The sequence below is a fragment of the Rhopilema esculentum genome, unplaced genomic scaffold, assembly GCF_057945365.1.
Source record: "Rhopilema esculentum isolate cy_ngs unplaced genomic scaffold, ASM5794536v1 HiC_scaffold_37, whole genome shotgun sequence".
NCBI lineage: Eukaryota > Metazoa > Cnidaria > Scyphozoa > Rhizostomeae > Rhizostomatidae > Rhopilema > Rhopilema esculentum.
Window position 1 is genome coordinate 145,600 of NW_028300848.1, and position 18,877 is coordinate 164,476.

General features: G+C 40.6%; 1 protein-coding gene and 1 non-coding gene across 7 annotated transcripts in view; one reads left to right on the forward strand and one right to left on the reverse strand.

Moving 5' to 3' along the window:
• LOC148957101 (uncharacterized) overlaps positions 1-18,877 on the reverse strand; it is a 73,919-nt gene that overhangs the window by 6,256 nt on the left and 48,786 nt on the right. For all 6 annotated transcript variants that reach the window (XM_089115901.1, XM_089115900.1, XM_089115899.1 and 3 more), the window contains 27 exons: positions 18,687-18,806; positions 17,872-18,153; positions 17,419-17,625; positions 16,906-17,145; positions 15,534-15,713; positions 14,695-15,045; positions 14,031-14,367; positions 13,301-13,557; positions 12,635-13,105; positions 11,753-12,397; positions 10,644-10,874; positions 10,216-10,491; positions 9,542-9,985; positions 8,776-9,080; positions 8,158-8,448; positions 7,169-8,002; positions 6,074-6,185; positions 5,015-5,422; positions 4,445-4,597; positions 3,732-3,976; positions 2,918-3,154; positions 2,596-2,793; positions 1,953-2,156; positions 1,399-1,575; positions 961-1,086; positions 518-697; positions 58-282 (listed from right to left, as the gene is read on the reverse strand). In XM_089115901.1, coding sequence (XP_088972027.1) covers positions 58-282; positions 518-697; positions 961-1,086; positions 1,399-1,575; positions 1,953-2,156; positions 2,596-2,793; positions 2,918-3,154; positions 3,732-3,976; positions 4,445-4,597; positions 5,015-5,422; positions 6,074-6,185; positions 7,169-8,002; positions 8,158-8,448; positions 8,776-9,080; positions 9,542-9,985; positions 10,216-10,491; positions 10,644-10,874; positions 11,753-12,397; positions 12,635-13,105; positions 13,301-13,557; positions 14,031-14,367; positions 14,695-15,045; positions 15,534-15,713; positions 16,906-17,145; positions 17,419-17,625; positions 17,872-18,153; positions 18,687-18,806 — 7,736 coding nt within the window. The remainder of the gene's footprint in view (positions 1-57; positions 283-517; positions 698-960; positions 1,087-1,398; positions 1,576-1,952; positions 2,157-2,595; positions 2,794-2,917; positions 3,155-3,731; positions 3,977-4,444; positions 4,598-5,014; positions 5,423-6,073; positions 6,186-7,168; positions 8,003-8,157; positions 8,449-8,775; positions 9,081-9,541; positions 9,986-10,215; positions 10,492-10,643; positions 10,875-11,752; positions 12,398-12,634; positions 13,106-13,300; positions 13,558-14,030; positions 14,368-14,694; positions 15,046-15,533; positions 15,714-16,905; positions 17,146-17,418; positions 17,626-17,871; positions 18,154-18,686; positions 18,807-18,877) is intronic.
• On the forward strand, positions 16,321-16,393 carry Trnat-agu (transfer RNA threonine (anticodon AGU)). Its single transcript has one exon. It is a non-coding gene; the product is annotated as a tRNA-Thr (tRNA).

Genomic DNA, 18,877 nt, shown 5'->3' on the forward strand with positions numbered 1-18,877 from the left:
CGAATCGAATCGAATCGAATCGAATCGAATCGAATCGAATCGAATCGAATCACTCACTCTTTGCGATTCGTCAGCATCCATATCATTCCTTGAAGATAGCTCAGCCGCCTGGCGATTCCTTACTTCGTTAATAGCACGTGATTTGTAAGTCTCGAATTCTCTAATCTTTCTTGCCTCTTCGTCTTTGGCCTCCTTTTCAAGTTTCTCTGCTAGTTTTTGCTCTGCGGTCTTCTGGGCTTCTCTGAGATCCTCCACTGTTCGCTCTTGCTCCTTTTTCAAAGCCTGCAAAACAGATGTCGGTTATTTAGAAACCATCAGCTTTTCTTTTGAAAGTTTAGAACTGTATACATTTATCAGGAAAGAACAATTGCAAGCAGGAAATTGTTCAAACTGAATTAGATGCAAAAGGATTTTAAAAGTTTTTGTAGCAAAAGGTCAACGGCGTTGAGCAGAAAAGTTGAATCTAAACTGCATAGCATTAAACTGCAGCGTACATAATAAGGGTAAGAACACGCACCGAAACTTCAATGGTATCTTTTGGTACAACAATGTCAGGTAGGACAATATCCTCCAAATCTTTGGGCGTGTTAGCCTGTGCCAGTTTGCTTTGTTCTTCCAATATTTTCTGTTGGGCTTCTTCTTTGGCTCTTCTGTTAACTTCTTGTTCCTTTCTTGCCTTACGTGCTGCCAGTTTTGCCTGTAGGAATTTGAATTGTATTGTAACATTGCATGTTAAATCTTAAAATTGATACTCGATGCTCGAAATTCTTCATGTTGTCATTACTGAATAGTCACTCATATAATCAAGATCATTGCAATATCATCAGCTGTTAAAGCTTACATAGAAAAATTCAGTTTTTCGTGTATTTTGCTTGACATTTTGTTTTAGTAAACAAAGTTTGCAAATAAGTTAGGGTATCGAACGCCTGATAGCTAAATGCAAACAAAGTTGATTGCTACCTTAATGTCATCCATATTCTTGTTTCGTCTCTGCTCCATGTTTGCTGCAAGTGCATTGTTGTCTTTGCGAAGCTGGTCAATCATTTGCTCAACAGCGGCTTTGGCGAGTCCCTTCTGGTCAGAAAGCTGACAAAATAAAGAAATGTTAATCAATTTAGCAATCTAAGTTTCTGGACACTACAGTGTAATGAGCGCATGAACACTGTCATGACTTAAAGATTCAAACCAGATGGACGATAAAGAATGCAAAAGGGAGGAAAGAACAAGGCGAAAAGAATTGGTGAACGAGAAGAAAAAGAAAACGAATAAATAAATGCGGAAGGCAACAAATAATTGAAACTCAAGATAAAAATTTAAGTTAAGGAAAAGAAAGATAAAATTCAAGACGAAGGAACAAATTGAAAGAAAGCAAATTAAAAGAAAGATTAATCTTCTTACATATGCAATCTGTTTTCTGTTGTTCTCAATGAGCGCGTCCTTGTGCTCCTCTGAAATCTTCTTCTGGAGTTCAGCAAGGTGCTCTTGTTCTTGCACTTCAAAAGTTGCTTCGAGGAGCTCTCTCTCTTTTTCATGTTTCAAGCTAAGCTCCTGCAAATCTCTGCCTTCACGCACAGCCTGAACGATAGAAATTGCCAGTTAAAGAGACGTCTTATGACAGTTTAAGGGACCTCTTATGAAGAGACTCAAGGCTTGTTTTGATCCTGTAGACACTTGAGAACGCTATTACCAAATTATTTCTTCAACATTGTAAATTACATCCAATGAGGTCAAAGCCCAAGAGCTTGAATTTTTCCAATGAAAATTAATTTCTGTCAACCTCAAACACTAAATAGCACAATCGAATACAAATGTATCCCTACTGTTTAAAAATGCTTTTAAATTCTATGCTTAACGTTTCTGGCAGGGTCTAACGAGTCACAGCTTTTTGACAAAACACTGGGCCCTAAAGTTGGAAAAACCACTTTGATTGCTTTCAATATAAAAGAACTCACCTCAGCTTTTTCCGCTGCTTGCTTTTCTAGCAACGCCTTCATTTTGTCAGATTTACGAGAAGCAAGCTCTCTTCTCATAAGATTTGCTTGTTGATTTTGCCTGATCTCATAGAGCTTGTCTATTTGGTCTTCGGCTTCCAAAGATCTTCTCTTTATCTCCTCTGCATCCTCGGATGACAAAGAACCATCTTCTGCAAGGTGTTCCTGGTGGGCAAAAAGTTTGATTCAACAAATTGGATTAGGATACCCTTTCATATAACGATGTACTCCAGGGTACCCTGGGCATATCCCCGGACAGTAACGAATTTCTGGCTTGATCAATCATGCGACTCTGTTCAAAGAGCAATCTGGTAATTTTGCATTTGAATTAGGAAACGTCCCTGTACGCATGTTTTATTAGCGAATTGCACTAGAGCATTGAGACCCCCAACGCCATAGAAAGGACTGATTGATACCAATTACAAAAAGAAAAGTTCTTCATTGCATTATTCAAATGAGGTCAAAGACAGATCGATCAGACAGGCAGGCTAATTTCGATCCATATATAGGTAAGAGAGCATTCAGAGCTGATCTGTTAACAATTCTTGGGAAGGTCAAAAATAAGATTATCAATAGAATAGCGATAAACGAAATGGAAACTCACAACTGCTTCTGAGAAACTGTTTCCAATGCTCTTGCTCTGCTCACGCATTTCGTGCATCGCTCTCGCAGCTTCAGCTCTGGCGATTTCAAGACTCTCCTCCAAACTTACCATGTCAATGGAATTTTGCAGTCTACGAAGGGTTGTCTCAGGATCACTAACACTTGTGACGTCATCAATGTTGAGGTCATGTTTGAGTGCCTATGGAGAACAGACGGAATGAAAAAACTTTCTTATAGTTTTAAAATCTAAAATCGTCATCTAGGACAACTAAATGCCCATAGCCTTCATATGGAATCTATGAAAAAAAGATAAAGCCACGTACGATCTGCGAGTGATCTTCACGCAAAGCCATTTCCTTTTTCAGTCTTCTTTGCGCTAGCTTTTCCATCAGCTCTGCCTGTTGTCTGTCTTTCTGCGTGTCGAACTTGCTTTCCAACTCCCTTAGCTCCTTGTTATGGGCAGCTATTACGGCCGCGATTTCGCTGTCAGACAAGTCACCACTCAGTTTCTCAGCAAGATCCTCCGCAGCTTTGCCCATAAGATTTCGCCGTTGCGTCTCCTTAAAGTCAAGAAAAACAAAAGAGGTGCAATAAGATCACGTCTTAATTTGGCATAGAGAATTTGGCTAAATTTTCATGGTGAGGAGGCTAATGGAATCCCACGATGGAAAAAGATCGCTCTTCGAAAGTAAAACTGGAAACATAAAATAAAAAATTGAAACAATTCAAAGAATTTCACAGGACTAAGCCCGAAATGTTTTACTGAACAATAGGATCTGTTTGGGCTTTATTGTACCCCATCGAAAGATCAATGGCAAAGGTTCTTTTAAACAAGAAAGGAGCATAATAATTAATGAAAAACATCAAGTAAGGTGCGCCACGATAATTGTCTTTACAAATGAAGCCCTTTCAAATGAATGGTAATATCTTATCTGGGTAGATCTATAAATCCAAAGATGATTATAAGCATATTTGTTTGTGTTTCCAGTTTTAAAGACTTCAATTGCCAGACCGGTAAAGTCTTTATGCAAATACTCCTGAATATAGATAAAAGGAAGACGAGCGTGGCTGAGCCCCCGAACCTTAAAGCTTGCTATTCACACTAGTTTAACATGTCGATTATCAAGCTATACTTACAAAATCGTCAACAAATATCTTAATCTCCTTGCTTTCGTCCTCACGAAGTTCTTCATCAAGTTTCACCCTTTCGGCGTTCATTCTTCTCAAATCGTCGCCAAAGTCACCGGATGGCAGGACAAGAGTGTGGCCTTCAACTATCTTGCCCGAGGCAGCTCCTGTCGAGCTCATTGTGCCATGAATCTTTGCGTTGGTTGTGGCAAAGGTGGACATGGAAGAATATGCCATGGTTTGCTGTGTTTGGTCTAGGAAATAGAAATTTTCAATATGATTTTCGTCCTTTGTTTTTACATACATAAATAAAAGCAATGATTTCACCTTCAACACGGACTAATAATTTTCTTTTCTTCTAGAAATTCACGGGCATTCGATCTAAGTCATAAAAGGTAAGATGAACAATCAAAGCCCCCTATCATAAAAGGATTTTCAATATACACAGTAAATCAATTATATGTTTACTAACTATCCTGATTTTTATTTAACTTCAAAATCATTCCATCTATATATGTTTGAATCATCAAAGGCCATAGGGTATATTCTTTAGCATATTAAAAAGGGCAAGAATTGTGCATTCTGTGGTTAGAATTGGGTAGGGAAGGTAAGAATTTTCCCTAGCGAACATACTTCTGGACCTAAAAACTAAAAACTGGCAAAAATTACAGTTGAGATATAATTTGTGACAGAATATCTTATGATAGCTCCTCATTATTTACCTCCAGCTTGTTGTATCACCATAGGCTGCCAGCCATTTTCATACTTTTCTAGCAATTGCTGAACAGTTATCATCAGTTCCTTTTCTCTGCTGGACTCGCCGCCAGTTAAGGCTTTGTGTGTCACCTGCTCGCGGACTGAAGCCTGCTGCAAATCTAGGGGGCAAACAGATCCTCAATGTAAGAATCGAACGTAGAGCCAGTTTTCAACGTTAGTTGACGATGAGGACAACAACGCAATAAATGGCGAAGGATGCTGGTGTTCATGGCAATTAAGACAGCGATAATGATAAAGAAGATAGCTATATTGATGACAACGATAGTCAAAGGTAGTCTGTCCCCTATTGTGCTCAACTTTATTTTCACGAGAGTGAAATTCACGCACCATTGAGCTTGATCGATAATTAAACGATTTTTAACAATCAGAGACAACTTTGATTCCAAAGCTTTTGAATCAAATGGCTGATTATTGACTCAAGATATTGACGATTATTGATATTCGACAATGACAATGACCATGACAAGCCTCTAACGTCTGGTCTTAACGCTTGCGATATGATCAAACAGACAAACCTTCTCGTTCAATTCCAGCATCTGCTTTAATCTTGGCAGCATTTTCAGTAGCTTTTGCGAGAACCGAAACATCAAGATTCTGTAGCATCTGCTTTAATCCTTCGGTTTGCTGGCAAATCCTGTCGTAGAATCCGCGAAGATCTGACTGGTGTCTCGCGAGTTGAGAGGCCATGTGCAAATTCTGATCCTCTAGCTTGTCATACAAGGTGCGAACGCTGAAGTTCTCCAAGAGTCCTTTGTTTGTTCCAGATCCTCCGACGAACGGTTCAAAATCAGCGGCACCTTCAGGAGCACCGCGCGGTCCAAGCAGCAGGGACGGGTTGTCATCAATGCCTGGGATTGGTATGACTGGTATCGGTGCCCCCAGACTTCGGTATTTTGGTTGCAGTGCTCGTATTGGGTATATTCCTATAAAAAATGATGAACTTGACATTCAGTCATCTGCATAAAAATTGTGGCATATACAATAGGATGTTTATGTGCATTTCACCATTGGGTCTAACGCAATATTAAAACAATGAGAAAAGTCTGAACCCAACCTGAGAGCTCAAGTAACATTAAAAAAAACAAACAATAAAATCCGATAACCCAATGCTCGACGTAACCATAAAAATTGATGCAGAAATTAAGAGTATAGCTTATATGCCAGCCTATGACAATTTATAAAAAAACTCCTGTGATGAACTGGAATACCGTTTCACTAAAAATGCAAATGATAAAAACAAGAAACCTGGGGCTGTAGAGCTATAGAGCTACAGAGGAAGAAAACGGAATCTGAACGAAAGGAACTTTATTTATTGGCTGCAAATTCCATTGTGAGTTTCTAATCTTCTAAGTTTTAAATAAAAATATTGACTTGAACTATCCAATATATAGGACACCAATGATTAATATTGTTTAATATTAGTATGATATTACAAGGAAAGATTATTTTGATAATACCATACATTACCCTAATAGCTTAATATCATACCAAATATCACCATTGCATGCACCAAAGATACTAGACATTCCATTTCCATTAAATATACATATATTATATCTTAACAGTTTAGTTACCGATTGCCTTGGGTTTCCAGATAATGGCAATTACAACTGCAAAGACAGCAAAAACAAAGAAGGCAGCAATAACAGCGTAGATTATCACCCAATTAGGAGCGAGATTCTTTGGCTGAAAGAAAACATCATCATCATTAGAAATAATTAGCGTATCATTTCCACCTTTCCGTACTAAAGTCCTTTTTTCTACATCTGAAGCTCACCGCACACGGCGACTTTTGTCTTTGAAAAACGAAGATTTTTGTCTTTGAAGGACGAAGATTTTTGTCTTTTAAAGACGAAGATTTTTGTCTTTGAAAGACGAAGATTTTTGTCTTTGAAGGACGAAGATTTTTGTCTTTTAAAGACGAAGATTTTTGTCTTTGAAAGACGAAGATTTTTGTCTTTGAAGGACGAAGATTTTTGTCTTTTAAAGACGAAGATTTTTGTCTTTGAAGGACGAAGATTTTTGTCTTTGAAAGACGAAGATTTTTGTCTTTGAAAGACGAAGATTTTTGTCTTTGAAAAACGAAGATTTTTGTCTTTGAAAGACGAAGATTTTTGTCTTTTGCCTTCCAAAGACAGAATACATGAAAATACAAAATTAAACATGGTTAATTTTCAAAGATAGTCTTCGGAAGACGAAGAAAAATCTTTGCTTTTCAAAGACAAATGTCTGCCGTGTGCGCAGGGCTTATGATGGCTCAATTATGATATATCATCCAAAATATCGTGACAAAATTAAACGCGAGCAGATCTGTATACTAGTTGGAGACAGTGGTAAATTGGTGGTAGGAAAAACGATCAAGTATTAAAAGAAACTATGATTTCGATGTCATTATAGCACATTCTGACGACATGTGTGAACCATCTAGGTCGAATTATTCACGAAAACTGTCTTTTGAGAACCGAATGATTCGAGAAGATTTGGGTAAAATATGCAGCTTTTCAATGTGAAGAAATATCAAAGAAATAACCAGTACATCTGAGATAATTTAGCGAATAGCTACCAATCAAAATTTATTTTCTTCTCATAGTATCGCTGCTTTTTTGCGGACTCGAATAGGACAATATGATTATATAATGAAAGTGACAAGAAAAAAGGTGCTAGCTTACTTCCTGCTTGGTGACTTTGGCCGTAGTTAGAGTCGATGACAAGGAGGCATCCATAGTGAGGTTCTTTGGGCATTCACTGCCAAGTTGTGGCACCATGACAATCGTTTCACGAGCAGGGACAGCATTATCGTAGAAGACGTGCACGCCTGGCTCTGTGAAAATTTGAGCAAAGATGCTCACGGTTTGGTTTGTGGTCTGAATTATGGAATGCAACTGTCTGAAGTTACCATAATCGAAATCAGGGTTCGTGTTGAACAGGTGATTCTTTTGATACTGTGGATAATTACTGAGGCTTCTATTCGTTGGGTTAAGGTTCACCTTGAAGACGACGACTTGCCCGATAGAGACACAAATAACAGGTGAGCGGATGGTGACTGGCGCTGTAGGAGACACAGCCCTCTTTTTCCTAGAAGATCCTGTACTTGCGAATCCAAGTGCTTGTGAAATTTCCTTCGGGTAGAAGCCATACATCCCATCAGTTCTCTGCTCGACAAACCTGCAGTCTCGCTCACTCCGATCGTAATCAGGGAGGCCCATCTCTAACAATATGTTAACTTTAGTCGTTTTACCACTTCTGTCCGTAATAATTATCTGAAGCGTGCTATCGCCTGATCGGCCAATCTTCGTAGCAGGACTATTGTTAATGCAGGCTTGATCGCACTGTTCCTTAAAGGTTGTATAAGACTTGCACTTGCACATCCCGTATTCCGAACCAAACTCGCCACCTTCCCCTCCACAGTAATCCTTGCAAAATTCTTTAGCGTAGGTTGTAGGGTCCATACACTTGCGGCTTGAGCTAATACGAACTTGCCCAGATGGACAAATGGCATCAACCTGGAAAATAAGCACACAATGAATGCCTATTTGGGGAAGTGAGGAAAGTAAACCGGTTTAACAAAACATCAACTACCTTGCAATAAACATCAAGGAGTATAAAAACAAAAGCCGGATACCTTTCAAAATGATAAAGGATCGTTGGGAAAACTTACCATCTCTTGACAGTCCAAATCGCTGTTTCCTTCTGTTTGCTCTAAATTAAGCTCATCATAAAACACATAACCTGTCTTGCATACGCACGCACCATCTGAGACCTGGAAAGCTCGGTTCTTCCCGATGCAGCCACATTTTGGAGAACCTATTGGCGCTTGAGCACTGCTTCCACAAGGGCGACATGCTTTTTGACCTCTTTGATTGTTGAAAGTGTTGAGTGGGCAAGGTAAACAGTGACTGGATTTTGTAGCTTTTTCCAAATTTCCGTACATTCCCGGTGGACATGGGATCTGGAAAGAAGCATTATTTAAAAAGCCATTGAACTTCTGATATAAACTCTGTCCTATAAATCTGGGTTGCAGAAAAAGGCTAAAAATTTAATTGTGATTGGATTCCAAACTTTTAATGCCATTTTCAAATTCTACTGGATGGTGGCTACATAAATTTCCTATAGCCAGGTCCCCTGTGTTGAAACAGTTTTAGAGATCTGTTAAATCGGGCAATTAAGTCTCACTCTGCTAAGCCAGCAGTAACTATATATAGGATTAATCTTACATATGATTTACATATGATTACATATGTATTAACTAAAATATCAGTGTGGACCAGCAACTCACCTGGGCTCCGGAGCCGGCCGGACAGTAATAACCAACCGGGCAGGGATTATTAAAAGGTCCGGTAGTACCAGCAGGGCAGTAGAAGCCTTCAATACAAGTAGAGCAATTGAATCTCAAAGGATGGTCGCCGTACATGCCAGCGGGGCATATAGAGCATGACATTGCTTGTGATGTACGGTTTCCTGCCTTTGTTGTTGCCATATAGCCAAGCGGACAGGCGAGCATCGACGAGCTTCCGGTTGGGCAGTAATATGGGTATTCACATTTGATTGGCACGCTCGTCGAGTTAGGGCAATAGTAGCCAGCTGCAGAAGTAAAGTATAATGCTTGTCAATAATTACAGTAAACCCTGCTAAAACATAAAACTTTTAAGATGCTTTCCTCTTTATCTTCGAAAAAATGAGAGTATGTTATGAAGAAACTTCAGAGCTATTACACAATTTTCATTATTTATTTTGACATCAAGGAAGTATAAACATGAAAACATAGGTTATTTTTGTTTTATTTTAAACCTTATTTATGTAACATTTAAGAAGAATTTTAGAATGTTGTAGCTAATCAAACGGTTAGTAAATGTTCCTGTAAAACAAATAAAAAAGGATAGTGAAGGTGAGCCCTAATAAGAATATTTGTTTAAAGGGCTCTTAATGAAGCTTAAATGTCACATTAAGCAAATGCCAATTTAATCTGCTTGCTTAGAAATATCAAAATGTATCTTCCACAATTGGTTGACCGTAATAGACGACGAACTCTAAGCAAAACTCACCTGGACAAATGATCAGTCGGCTAGTAATCTCCGGACAGTAGTGTCCAGCAAGGCAATCTTTCTCCATTGCAGACCCTGGTGGACAATACGTTTTTGCGCTGCATGGTAACCCTGTGTAGTTCGAAGTCATGTACGGACAGTAATAGCCACCCGGACAAAGGTTGCACTCACTCCAATTTCCTGCACCAGGCATTGGACGAATACGGCCAGGCGGACACCAAACTGGGTGGTGTCCTGACGGGCAGTATTTACCAATCGGGCATGCACTCGCGTTGTATGTTGGCATACCGTTTTTATTGCACCAATAGCCGGCAGGGCATTTGAAGCAATCTGCCTCGGATCTTCCGCTGTATTGGTCGCGATAAGTGAGGACTGGGCAGTTGATTGGATCAGCTCCTTCAGGACAATACTTTCCAAGGGGACACGGATATAACTTGGGATTGCCTAGGAAAACGAATAAAGATTAGAAACTAATGACTAAGGGAAAGGTCTTCTAAAACCACCAAATGGGCTTTCAAAGGGCAACGTAGAAGGGCGAAAAAGAGAAAACGAAAAACAACGAATTTCATAAAAAGTGTCTTAGGTTGGGGAAATCATCGAATCTAATTAAACAAGGAGATCGACACCAAACAGAAGGTTTTTGTCGATCAAACAGGTAACAGAAGGATACCAACCTGCGAAACATTCGTTTCCAGCAGGGCATGGAAGACACGCTGAAATATCACTGCCACCCCATCTTGTTTTGAATGTGTATTTTGGACAATTTATTGGCACGGCTGTACCATTGGGGCAGTATGAACCAGGCGGGCACGGGCCGTGCTGGATCTGTGAGTAATTGGCAGATGAATTGCAATCAAGGACTGTAGTTGTTTCATACTTCAATGACGGAGTTGGGTCAGGACTTCCACTTCTGCACCAGTACCCAGCGTGGCATTTGCTCATCACCTTACCTATGGTAAAAATGTCAAAATACAGCGTAAACAAAGATCGGTAAACATGATAACAAAGAGTCTGGTAAAAATATTAAAGTACTCAAATATACCAATAGCATAACGATAAGCAGATCAGAATAACTTCGATTAGAGCTTCCAAATTAACCCACCTAACTGACAATAGTATGACGTAACACATGGCCTGCATTGTGTATAGCTTTGCAGCCCAGTTTCGTTATCGAGTGTGAATGTTCCATTTGGACACAATGTCGGCAGTGTGCTCCTTGTTGGACAGAAGTGTCTTGCGGGGCAGGTAACAAGTTTAAATACACTGCTGGTACAATAATAACCAGCCGGGCAATCGGTGCATACAGGGCTGCCTGAATTTGGTTGGTACGTGCCTGCAAAAATAATCAAATAGTTAGATAACGTAATTGCGATTCATTAAAGTATTTCGGAAGAAGAAAACAGGCAGACTCAAATAGAGTAAAGAAGTGATGACGTCACAAAAATCTATTTTAAGAATTTTCAAAATTTGATTAAATAACCCGAATAAGCATTATGAACTACTTCTAAATGTACAAACTCAGTTGAATGTGTATCAAATTGGCTGAGATATGGCCACATAAGCACAGGCTCTTTTCCCATCAAACCTCTGTAATTTGGTCTTGGTTCATAACTCTATGAACCAGGTCAGAATAACAGTAATCCTTTGGAGAACTTGAAATCTTTCATTGGCCGTAACTGAATGAGCATATGTAACTGATTTTGCATATTGAGAGGCTTTTTATGCCGTTTTTTCAGATAATGTGGTCAAAATTAAGAAATTCTCAAAAAAAGATTTCTGATGACGACGTCACACTTTGGTACTCTATTACTCCACATCTCCGCGATGGGAACATGTTTGGCAAAGGAATTTTACGAGCAAGGCTCGATTTTCGAGGGCAGGTTAGAGGGGGGGGGGGGGGTGTATCACATGTTTCCTTCATGATATCATAAAATGCACAAATCAAAAATACTTAACAATGCAATATTTATTGAAGCAAAAATGAAATTGGGATTCTACGTAGACATGAATTAAAAAGGCCTTGTGCTGGTCATCTTAGCTGACTCTTTACGGTATTGAAATACGGGTCATTTTTTGTGTGTAAAAAGTGTTGCAATATCAACCAACATATCGAGAGCCACATCATTATCTAGTAGAGCAAATATACTGGTTTGCTCAACAACAGCAACAGACATGAGTATCGGGAGGAAAGACAAAATAAGATGCACAGACCTGGCGGACAAGGTGTAGGCAAAGCAGTTCCGTTCGGGCAGTAATGTCCGGGCCAACAGGTATAATTCTTTGGTGTAGGATCGTTGCTTCCTGCGGGACAATACCAGCCAGCATAGCATTTTGTTGTTGAGCTGGTGAGTCCGGTGCCTTTACAATAGTATCCGGGGTCACACAAAGAGCAAGCATTGGCATCAGCTGCACCGGGTGAGGACCTGTAACGGCCTTCCGGACATTTTACGGGTGCTGCTGTACCCTCCGGACAGTAATGGCCTGCAGGGCACAATCCGTTCCTTGGATACTTGACACTAGACACATTTGGTGCACGACTTGCTGCCCCTCCTTCACAATAATACCCCTGCTGGCATTTTCCAGTTGGATTGACACTGCCTAGCAAGCAGTAGAGTCCTTTTGGGCAGTCAGTGCAGCCCGATGGAGAGGTAGCTCCAGTTTTGTTGTTGTACGTACCGGCTGGGCATTTCACCCCTGTTACGTCTGCACCCGGGCAGTAATGGCCAACAGGACAGGCTATTAGGCTCGTCATGTTGTTATTAGGGCAGTGAAAACCAGGGAGGCAGATAGTGCAGTTCGGCTGTTGAGAATCTGGTTGATAGCTTCCAGGATTGCATCCAAGCTGAATAGCTGATCCTATTGGGACCAAAATGGATAACAGATGATACATCGGCTTTTATCAATACGTCAAAAACTATACCAGGATGTTAGCATCAAAATGTAGATGATAAATACAGCGATTTAAGTACTTTGTCAATAAGCTCGAGCCCTTGAAACAAAACAAATACACCTCTGGTTAGAGAGTAAATGAAGAATAACTACTACTGGTCTGCCATTAACACTAATGGGTCATAAATTATAAACAGCCGTTACCTTTTGGACAGTAGCTTCCCTTTGGACACGGGTAGCCCTTGATACCGTCAAATGGAGTCGCAGTCTTACTAGCTGATCGACACACGAACCCAGCTTGGCATTTTGGTGGGTCTGTTATTGACTGCAGGCCAATTGTGTCACAGTAACGGCCTGGCGGACACTCCTTACAGTCACCTGCAGAGCGAAGGCCTCTTTGGCTCGAGAAGTACCCTGCAGGACAAGGAGTTGGGACATCCGTACCGTTGGCACAAAAGTAACCAGGGACACATTGATCATTTTTGTATGGGAATGTTACATTTGCTGTTGCTCCATCTTTTTCAGGTGAGGCTGTTTTTGCTCCGCCCATACAATAATACCCGGCGTAGCATTTTCCACTAGGCGAAGAAAGACCTGGACTTCCACAGAAGAACTGCGGCGGACATTGTTCACAATCATTCATAGTTTTTCCTTCCAGATTAGGGCCATAAGTACCTGCAATTTTAGAAATCATCATTAATAAGGAGTTCTATTGGCCTTTTTCAAAATATATTGGTGCATGTTTATTTAGATGATGCATAACATAATGCTGTTCTTGCTATTAATAAAATTGCCTCAGAAGCATGAATTGGTACAGCTTATTGATACTCATAACCAATGTTATATAGATTAAAAAAATATGATACAAACCAATAGGGCATTTGGTCTTCAAGCCTGCAGGACAATAAAACCCGCGCGGACATTGCTTTGGCGATACAATCGGACCTTCAGATGGGTCACAGTAAAATCCAGATGGGCAAGGTATACACGAGCTTTGTCCGGTTACATTTTGATAGGTGCCGTTCTCACAAGGTACCGGGTAAGAATTCGCGCCCGGGCAGTAATGGCCAACAAGGCAAAGATGTGCGGGTGGAGTGCTACTTGACTGTCCTCCAGGGCAGAAATACCTAAATTTAAAAAAAAGTTTGTTAATTTGTAGAAAATACGGCAACAAAATGGCAAAGATATGGTTGAGATACAAATGAGAATGTTTTGAAGAGAGGGATTTTTATGAAGCATGGTCTGATACAGAGATTCGAAATACAAAAAAAATATGCTTTGGAATCTTGAGAAGGAAAACAATAGGGGCAATCTGTCAAGTTTGCACTAAATTGGGAGAGGTTTTTAAACCTCTTGCTACTGTAGCGATTTCTTGCATCGAACATACATAATACAGCTTGATTAGGGTACGCAGGGAGACTTTTCTCTCGGGCTCAAATACAGAATTTGAGAATGACCTCTTGCAAACCCATATCTCACTCTAAAAATGCTTTTAGGGATGCAATGTTCATTCACAAGGACAAAATCATTGCAATTTCTGGACAGGAAAATAACGAGGAAATGTTGACCATAACATTTGCAACAGTGGAAAAAAGCATACCCTGCGGCACATGGTCCGGTTGTTGAAGCTTTTCCGCGCTGGCTACAGTAACGACCACCGGTACAGTTGAGACAATCTTGTACTTTGGTGTTGCGGGAACCACTGGCAAACGTACCGATTTCACATGGAATAGGGATCTCCGTCCCGGATGGACAGTAATGTCCCGGATAGCATTCGTGCTGGTTTGGAACTGTTGAGCTTCCATTGCAGTAGTAGCCTGCAGTACAATTGCCTTGTGGGTAGGACATTCCTGCATGTGGACAGTACATGCCACCACGACACTTTGTAGGCTCTTGAGATCCTCTCGGGCAGTAATGGCCAGCCGGACAAATGTCACCTGTGGTGAGAATAAATCACAATAACGTTTGCTTTCTAGTCGCTAGCGGAATGATATATCATATGTTCAATGGGTGGAAAGAAATACCTAAAGACCCCTCAGAAAACGACCGGAGCAACAACATTCGTGAATCTGAGACTACTGGTTGCATAACTGACGGGCTTTTGACGGGGAAAAAGACTCAACATAGCTAGATAAGGGCACAAAGAGCATTCTTATAGCATACTGATTTAAATCGTATGATTTAAGTCTTAAGCTCGTGTTTGGATACCAGTGTTTTTATTCAACTCTTCGAGAGCTGGATTGAATTCTAACAAACTCTCATACCTGTTGTTGAATTGAATGCTGGGCAAATACATCCATAAGGTTTGTAGCATGTGGCATTAGGAGACGTAGCGCTGACAGCTAATGCACCAATATCACCAGGTCGTCCAAAAGCGGCTCCACCTCTGCAGAAAAAGCCAGAATCGCATTCTCCATTGGGTTCTGTCCTTCCGTAACCTTCGCAGTACTTGCCAGGCGGACATGAAAGGCAAGATGAGATGACTGCTTGTCCTGTTTTGTTATTATATGTCCCAGGTGGGCATTTGTGTTGTGTACTATATTCTGTGCCGTTGGGGCAGAAGTGTCCTTTGGGGCATATTACCGGAAAGATGGTTTTATTAGGGCAATAAAAACCTGAAACAAGAGAACAGAAACAATGTAAGAAAGTTAGAATTTTCTGACACGTAGAAAACTCGAAGATTTTCCTCAGCAAGTATAAAGCTAATTTTTCTTTGGACTTAGAAGAGATTCTCCGAAGAATAAAGCACCAAGAACACAAGTTTTCAAAGTTTTTAAACACACACAAAAACTATGTATAAAAAAGGTTAACTTAAAAACATTATAGGATCAAAATATCAAACCAAACAGAAAGGTTCGAGAACAAGTCTGAGAAGTTTTCTGCACGGTCACTGGAATCTGATCTTATTTCTGGATTTCCAAGTACACAAACTAATTATTTCCAGTCAACTTTCTTTTCTGTTCCTATCAACTTTCTTCTCTTCCCTGTTTAATATTCGAGATTTTTTACACGAAGCAATATTCACAATATTTTTAAAGTTCCACTTTATTGGTAGTACAGTGATTAGGTCTGCAGTTTGGAACCAGTGGTGTACAATACGTACCTTGGACGCAGACAAGGCATGAAGCCATGCCTAGATTTGGTGCATAATATCCTGGCTTGCACGGTACTGGGAATGCTGTTTCGCCGGGGCACTCATGGCCTTGATGGCATCGCCCTCCATTGCCAGTGTGCCCGAACCCGATTGGTGTGTCAGTGTCAACACCGCTGGTGCAGAAGTATCCTAGAAAAGAAACAGTGATGTCAGTTTGGCACAATTGCAGCCAAGGAAACAAAGCAAATACACTGCCAACAGAATATCATTGAATATCCATGAAAATACCGGAAAATTTGTGACGAGAATGTCACAACTAAAATTGTCTGAAATTGACACCAAGTAGGTAGACTGCAAATGCTTACGTAAATAACGTTGCTGATAATGAGTTAACCTTAACAATCGATTTCCCTTGGAATATGGGGCATTTGATGGGGCAACATGGAATGCCCCCGTTGATTTCACCCCGGGAAACAGAGCCTATTGTTTGAGCACGTTCGCCAAAAAGAAAGGAAATGCGGTTGAGAATAAATGGCGATTAAAGAACTTGGCTGGTCCGAATTATCGTTTTGGTTGAATAAATTTGGTAGCTTTATCACATATTGCTGTCTCAAAGATGCCACATTAAGTGCATGGGGGATAGGGCGTGGCATCAGGGAAGGAGGTGGGTGAATGGGGGAAAGGCAGGGCATCGAATATGGTATTTCGGGTCATCATCAGTATCTTGTTCTTTAATTTTGGATAAAGTTTCAGAAGGTAATGGATACGTAGCATCGGAGAACTAAAGTATAGACGTGGCGCCGTGGCTTAGCGGTTAAAGCGCCTGTCTAGTAAACAGGAGATCCCCGGTTCAAATCCGGGCGGTGCCTTGAAAATACTTTTCTACAAAAACCTTTTGAAAGTTTTAATTTCACGGAGTTTGATCTGATCTTTATGAGTGGTTAGTTCAACGCATTGGTTGAATGATCAACGGGTGGTTTGTTGTTAAGGACACTATTTTGAATTAAAACAGTGCCTTTGCACTTGTAAAATGGGCTAAAAAGGAGACTGGAGGAGAATACACTGTACGAAAGGTGGTTTTGAACACTGAAGCTTTGTTTGATGCAGAAGCACGGGTCGTTATCTGGCTGAATCGTAAGATAACTTGAAAAAGACAACAGAATCACGGATTTACTTCGCTCGTACGTTCAAATTGAATTGATCAACCCCTCAAACAATGTGAGAACAGAAATCCACAAAATTTTCTTGTAACAATTACAGCTTCTTGAAAAAGAGAATTCTAAAGCGAATGGTGCTTCGAAATTTTACTAGCTAAGGGTCACAGTGGTAAGAGTAGGTCTGTTGGTCTATGGGAGCAGTCAAATTAATTGCTTTGCTTTACCTGGTTTACAAGGTCCCGATACTTTGTCAAGGCCGGTGCCTCCACAATAAGACCCACCGGTGCACTGGGTGCACTCTGATGAACTCTTCAGGTACTGGCTTGCTCCATAGGTTCCATTTGGACAGGGTATTGTGTCATAGCCTGTCTTTCCAGGACAATACCTTCCTTGTGGACACGGGTCTGCTTGTACTCGCCTCGTGCATCGGTATCGCGGTGGGCAGTCTAGGCAAGCTGAAGATCCTTGAAACAAGAGAGAAAAACCAATGACGCTTCATTAGCAGCACGAAAAGGACAATGGAGGCATTTTAACCCTCGGAGCCTAGGTACCATGATACGGAGAGAATAAATTCCATTTCAAAATATGTACTTGGCAACGAGGATTAGGCCAAGATACAGCTCCCTCCAAGTGCAATTGGATGTTCTTCTATGTTATATCTTTTTGCATTTTTAAATTCCTTTGAACAGCCAAAGCAACAAACAGAAAACTATAAATTCTTGATATTATCGCCTTACCAGTTACATTTGCGTAAGTTCCATTTTCACAAAACAGAGGCACATGTGCACCCAAAGGACAATATGTTCCAGTTGGACAAATGTCACCAGTTACTCCGTCTGTTGGATTTGGAATCGTCGCATTTCGTACGCAGTAATAGCCAGCGTTACATTGGTTTGCCGTTGAGGTTTTCCCTGTTCCACTGCAGTAGTAGCCCGCATCACAACCTGTGGAAATGTCAAGCTCCCAATGAAATTTATATTAACTTGCAAAAGTTTCCAAAAGCAAGCCGATTAAAAGTAAGACAATTCTGAGGCGTGGAACTTGGAATATGACAAAAAGTGGAAATATGAGTGGGAATAGAAGTGGGAATAGAGGTGGGATTAGAAGTGGGATTAGAAGTGGGATTAGAAGTGGGACTAGCAGAAGGTTTGTTCTGCTTTTATACTTCCAAAACTATTAGGCCAACATACCGATGCAGTCATTCAGCTTTGTCTTTCCAGTCTGGTTGGAATAAAATCCCTCTGGGCATGCAACAGGAGCGGGCGTACCCGTCGGACAGTAACTACCGCTTGTACAAACAACACCATATGATTTTCCAGTTGGTGCAGGTTCGATGGAGCCACTTATGCACCAGTAACCAGCAGTGCATTTTTGGAATGGAAGAGACAGTCCTTTGCTGGGGCAGTACCATCCAGCCACACAAGGAGTGCAACCAGAGGCATTTTGAAGACCTGTCACGTTTCCAAATGTACCTTGGGGAGTAGAAAAATTGAATGATTAAGTTTAGAAGTCTTTGGTTAAAGTGAAAATACATCATATGAAATTCAATTGACCCAATTTGTACATCTTGCTTCGATACTAGTACTTGAGAAATGCAAAAATACCTTGAGCTACTTTGTCAATGCTTTACAAAAGCATTAGCGTGGGAACCATGGGAGGGGGCATGGTAGGCACATGTAAGAAAAAGAAGTTCCTCTGTGAGCTGCAAATATGCACTTTACCACTATCTCTGAAAGTTAGCGGCTCCTGTGACCCCGGTTCAAACGTTCATGTGCAAAAGTATTTACAGAGAAACATTACAGAGAAGAACTTTGTTTTATGATTTCAGGATTTAACTTAATGTATTTCTTGAAAATTTGGACAAAGATCTAGAAAGGAAATTAGAGAGAAAACAAAATAAAATTGACTAAAATTTCAACATGACACTAGCTGCAGCTTGGCTATAAAAAGTGAAAAACGTAAAATGAAAAGCGGTCGATAGTCTTACTACAGGATAGAGGCTTACCAATTGGACATGGCACTCCCGACACACTTTGCTCCGGACAGTAATGTCCAAGGTTGCAGATGTTTCCGGTGACATTGTCTCTCGGCGAGGGAGTAATTGCTCTTGACGTGCAGTAAGAGCCTAAAAGGAACAAGCAGATGTTCCGTCAGGTCCCTGTTACATTTCAAATATAGGTACAAAATACAAGTATT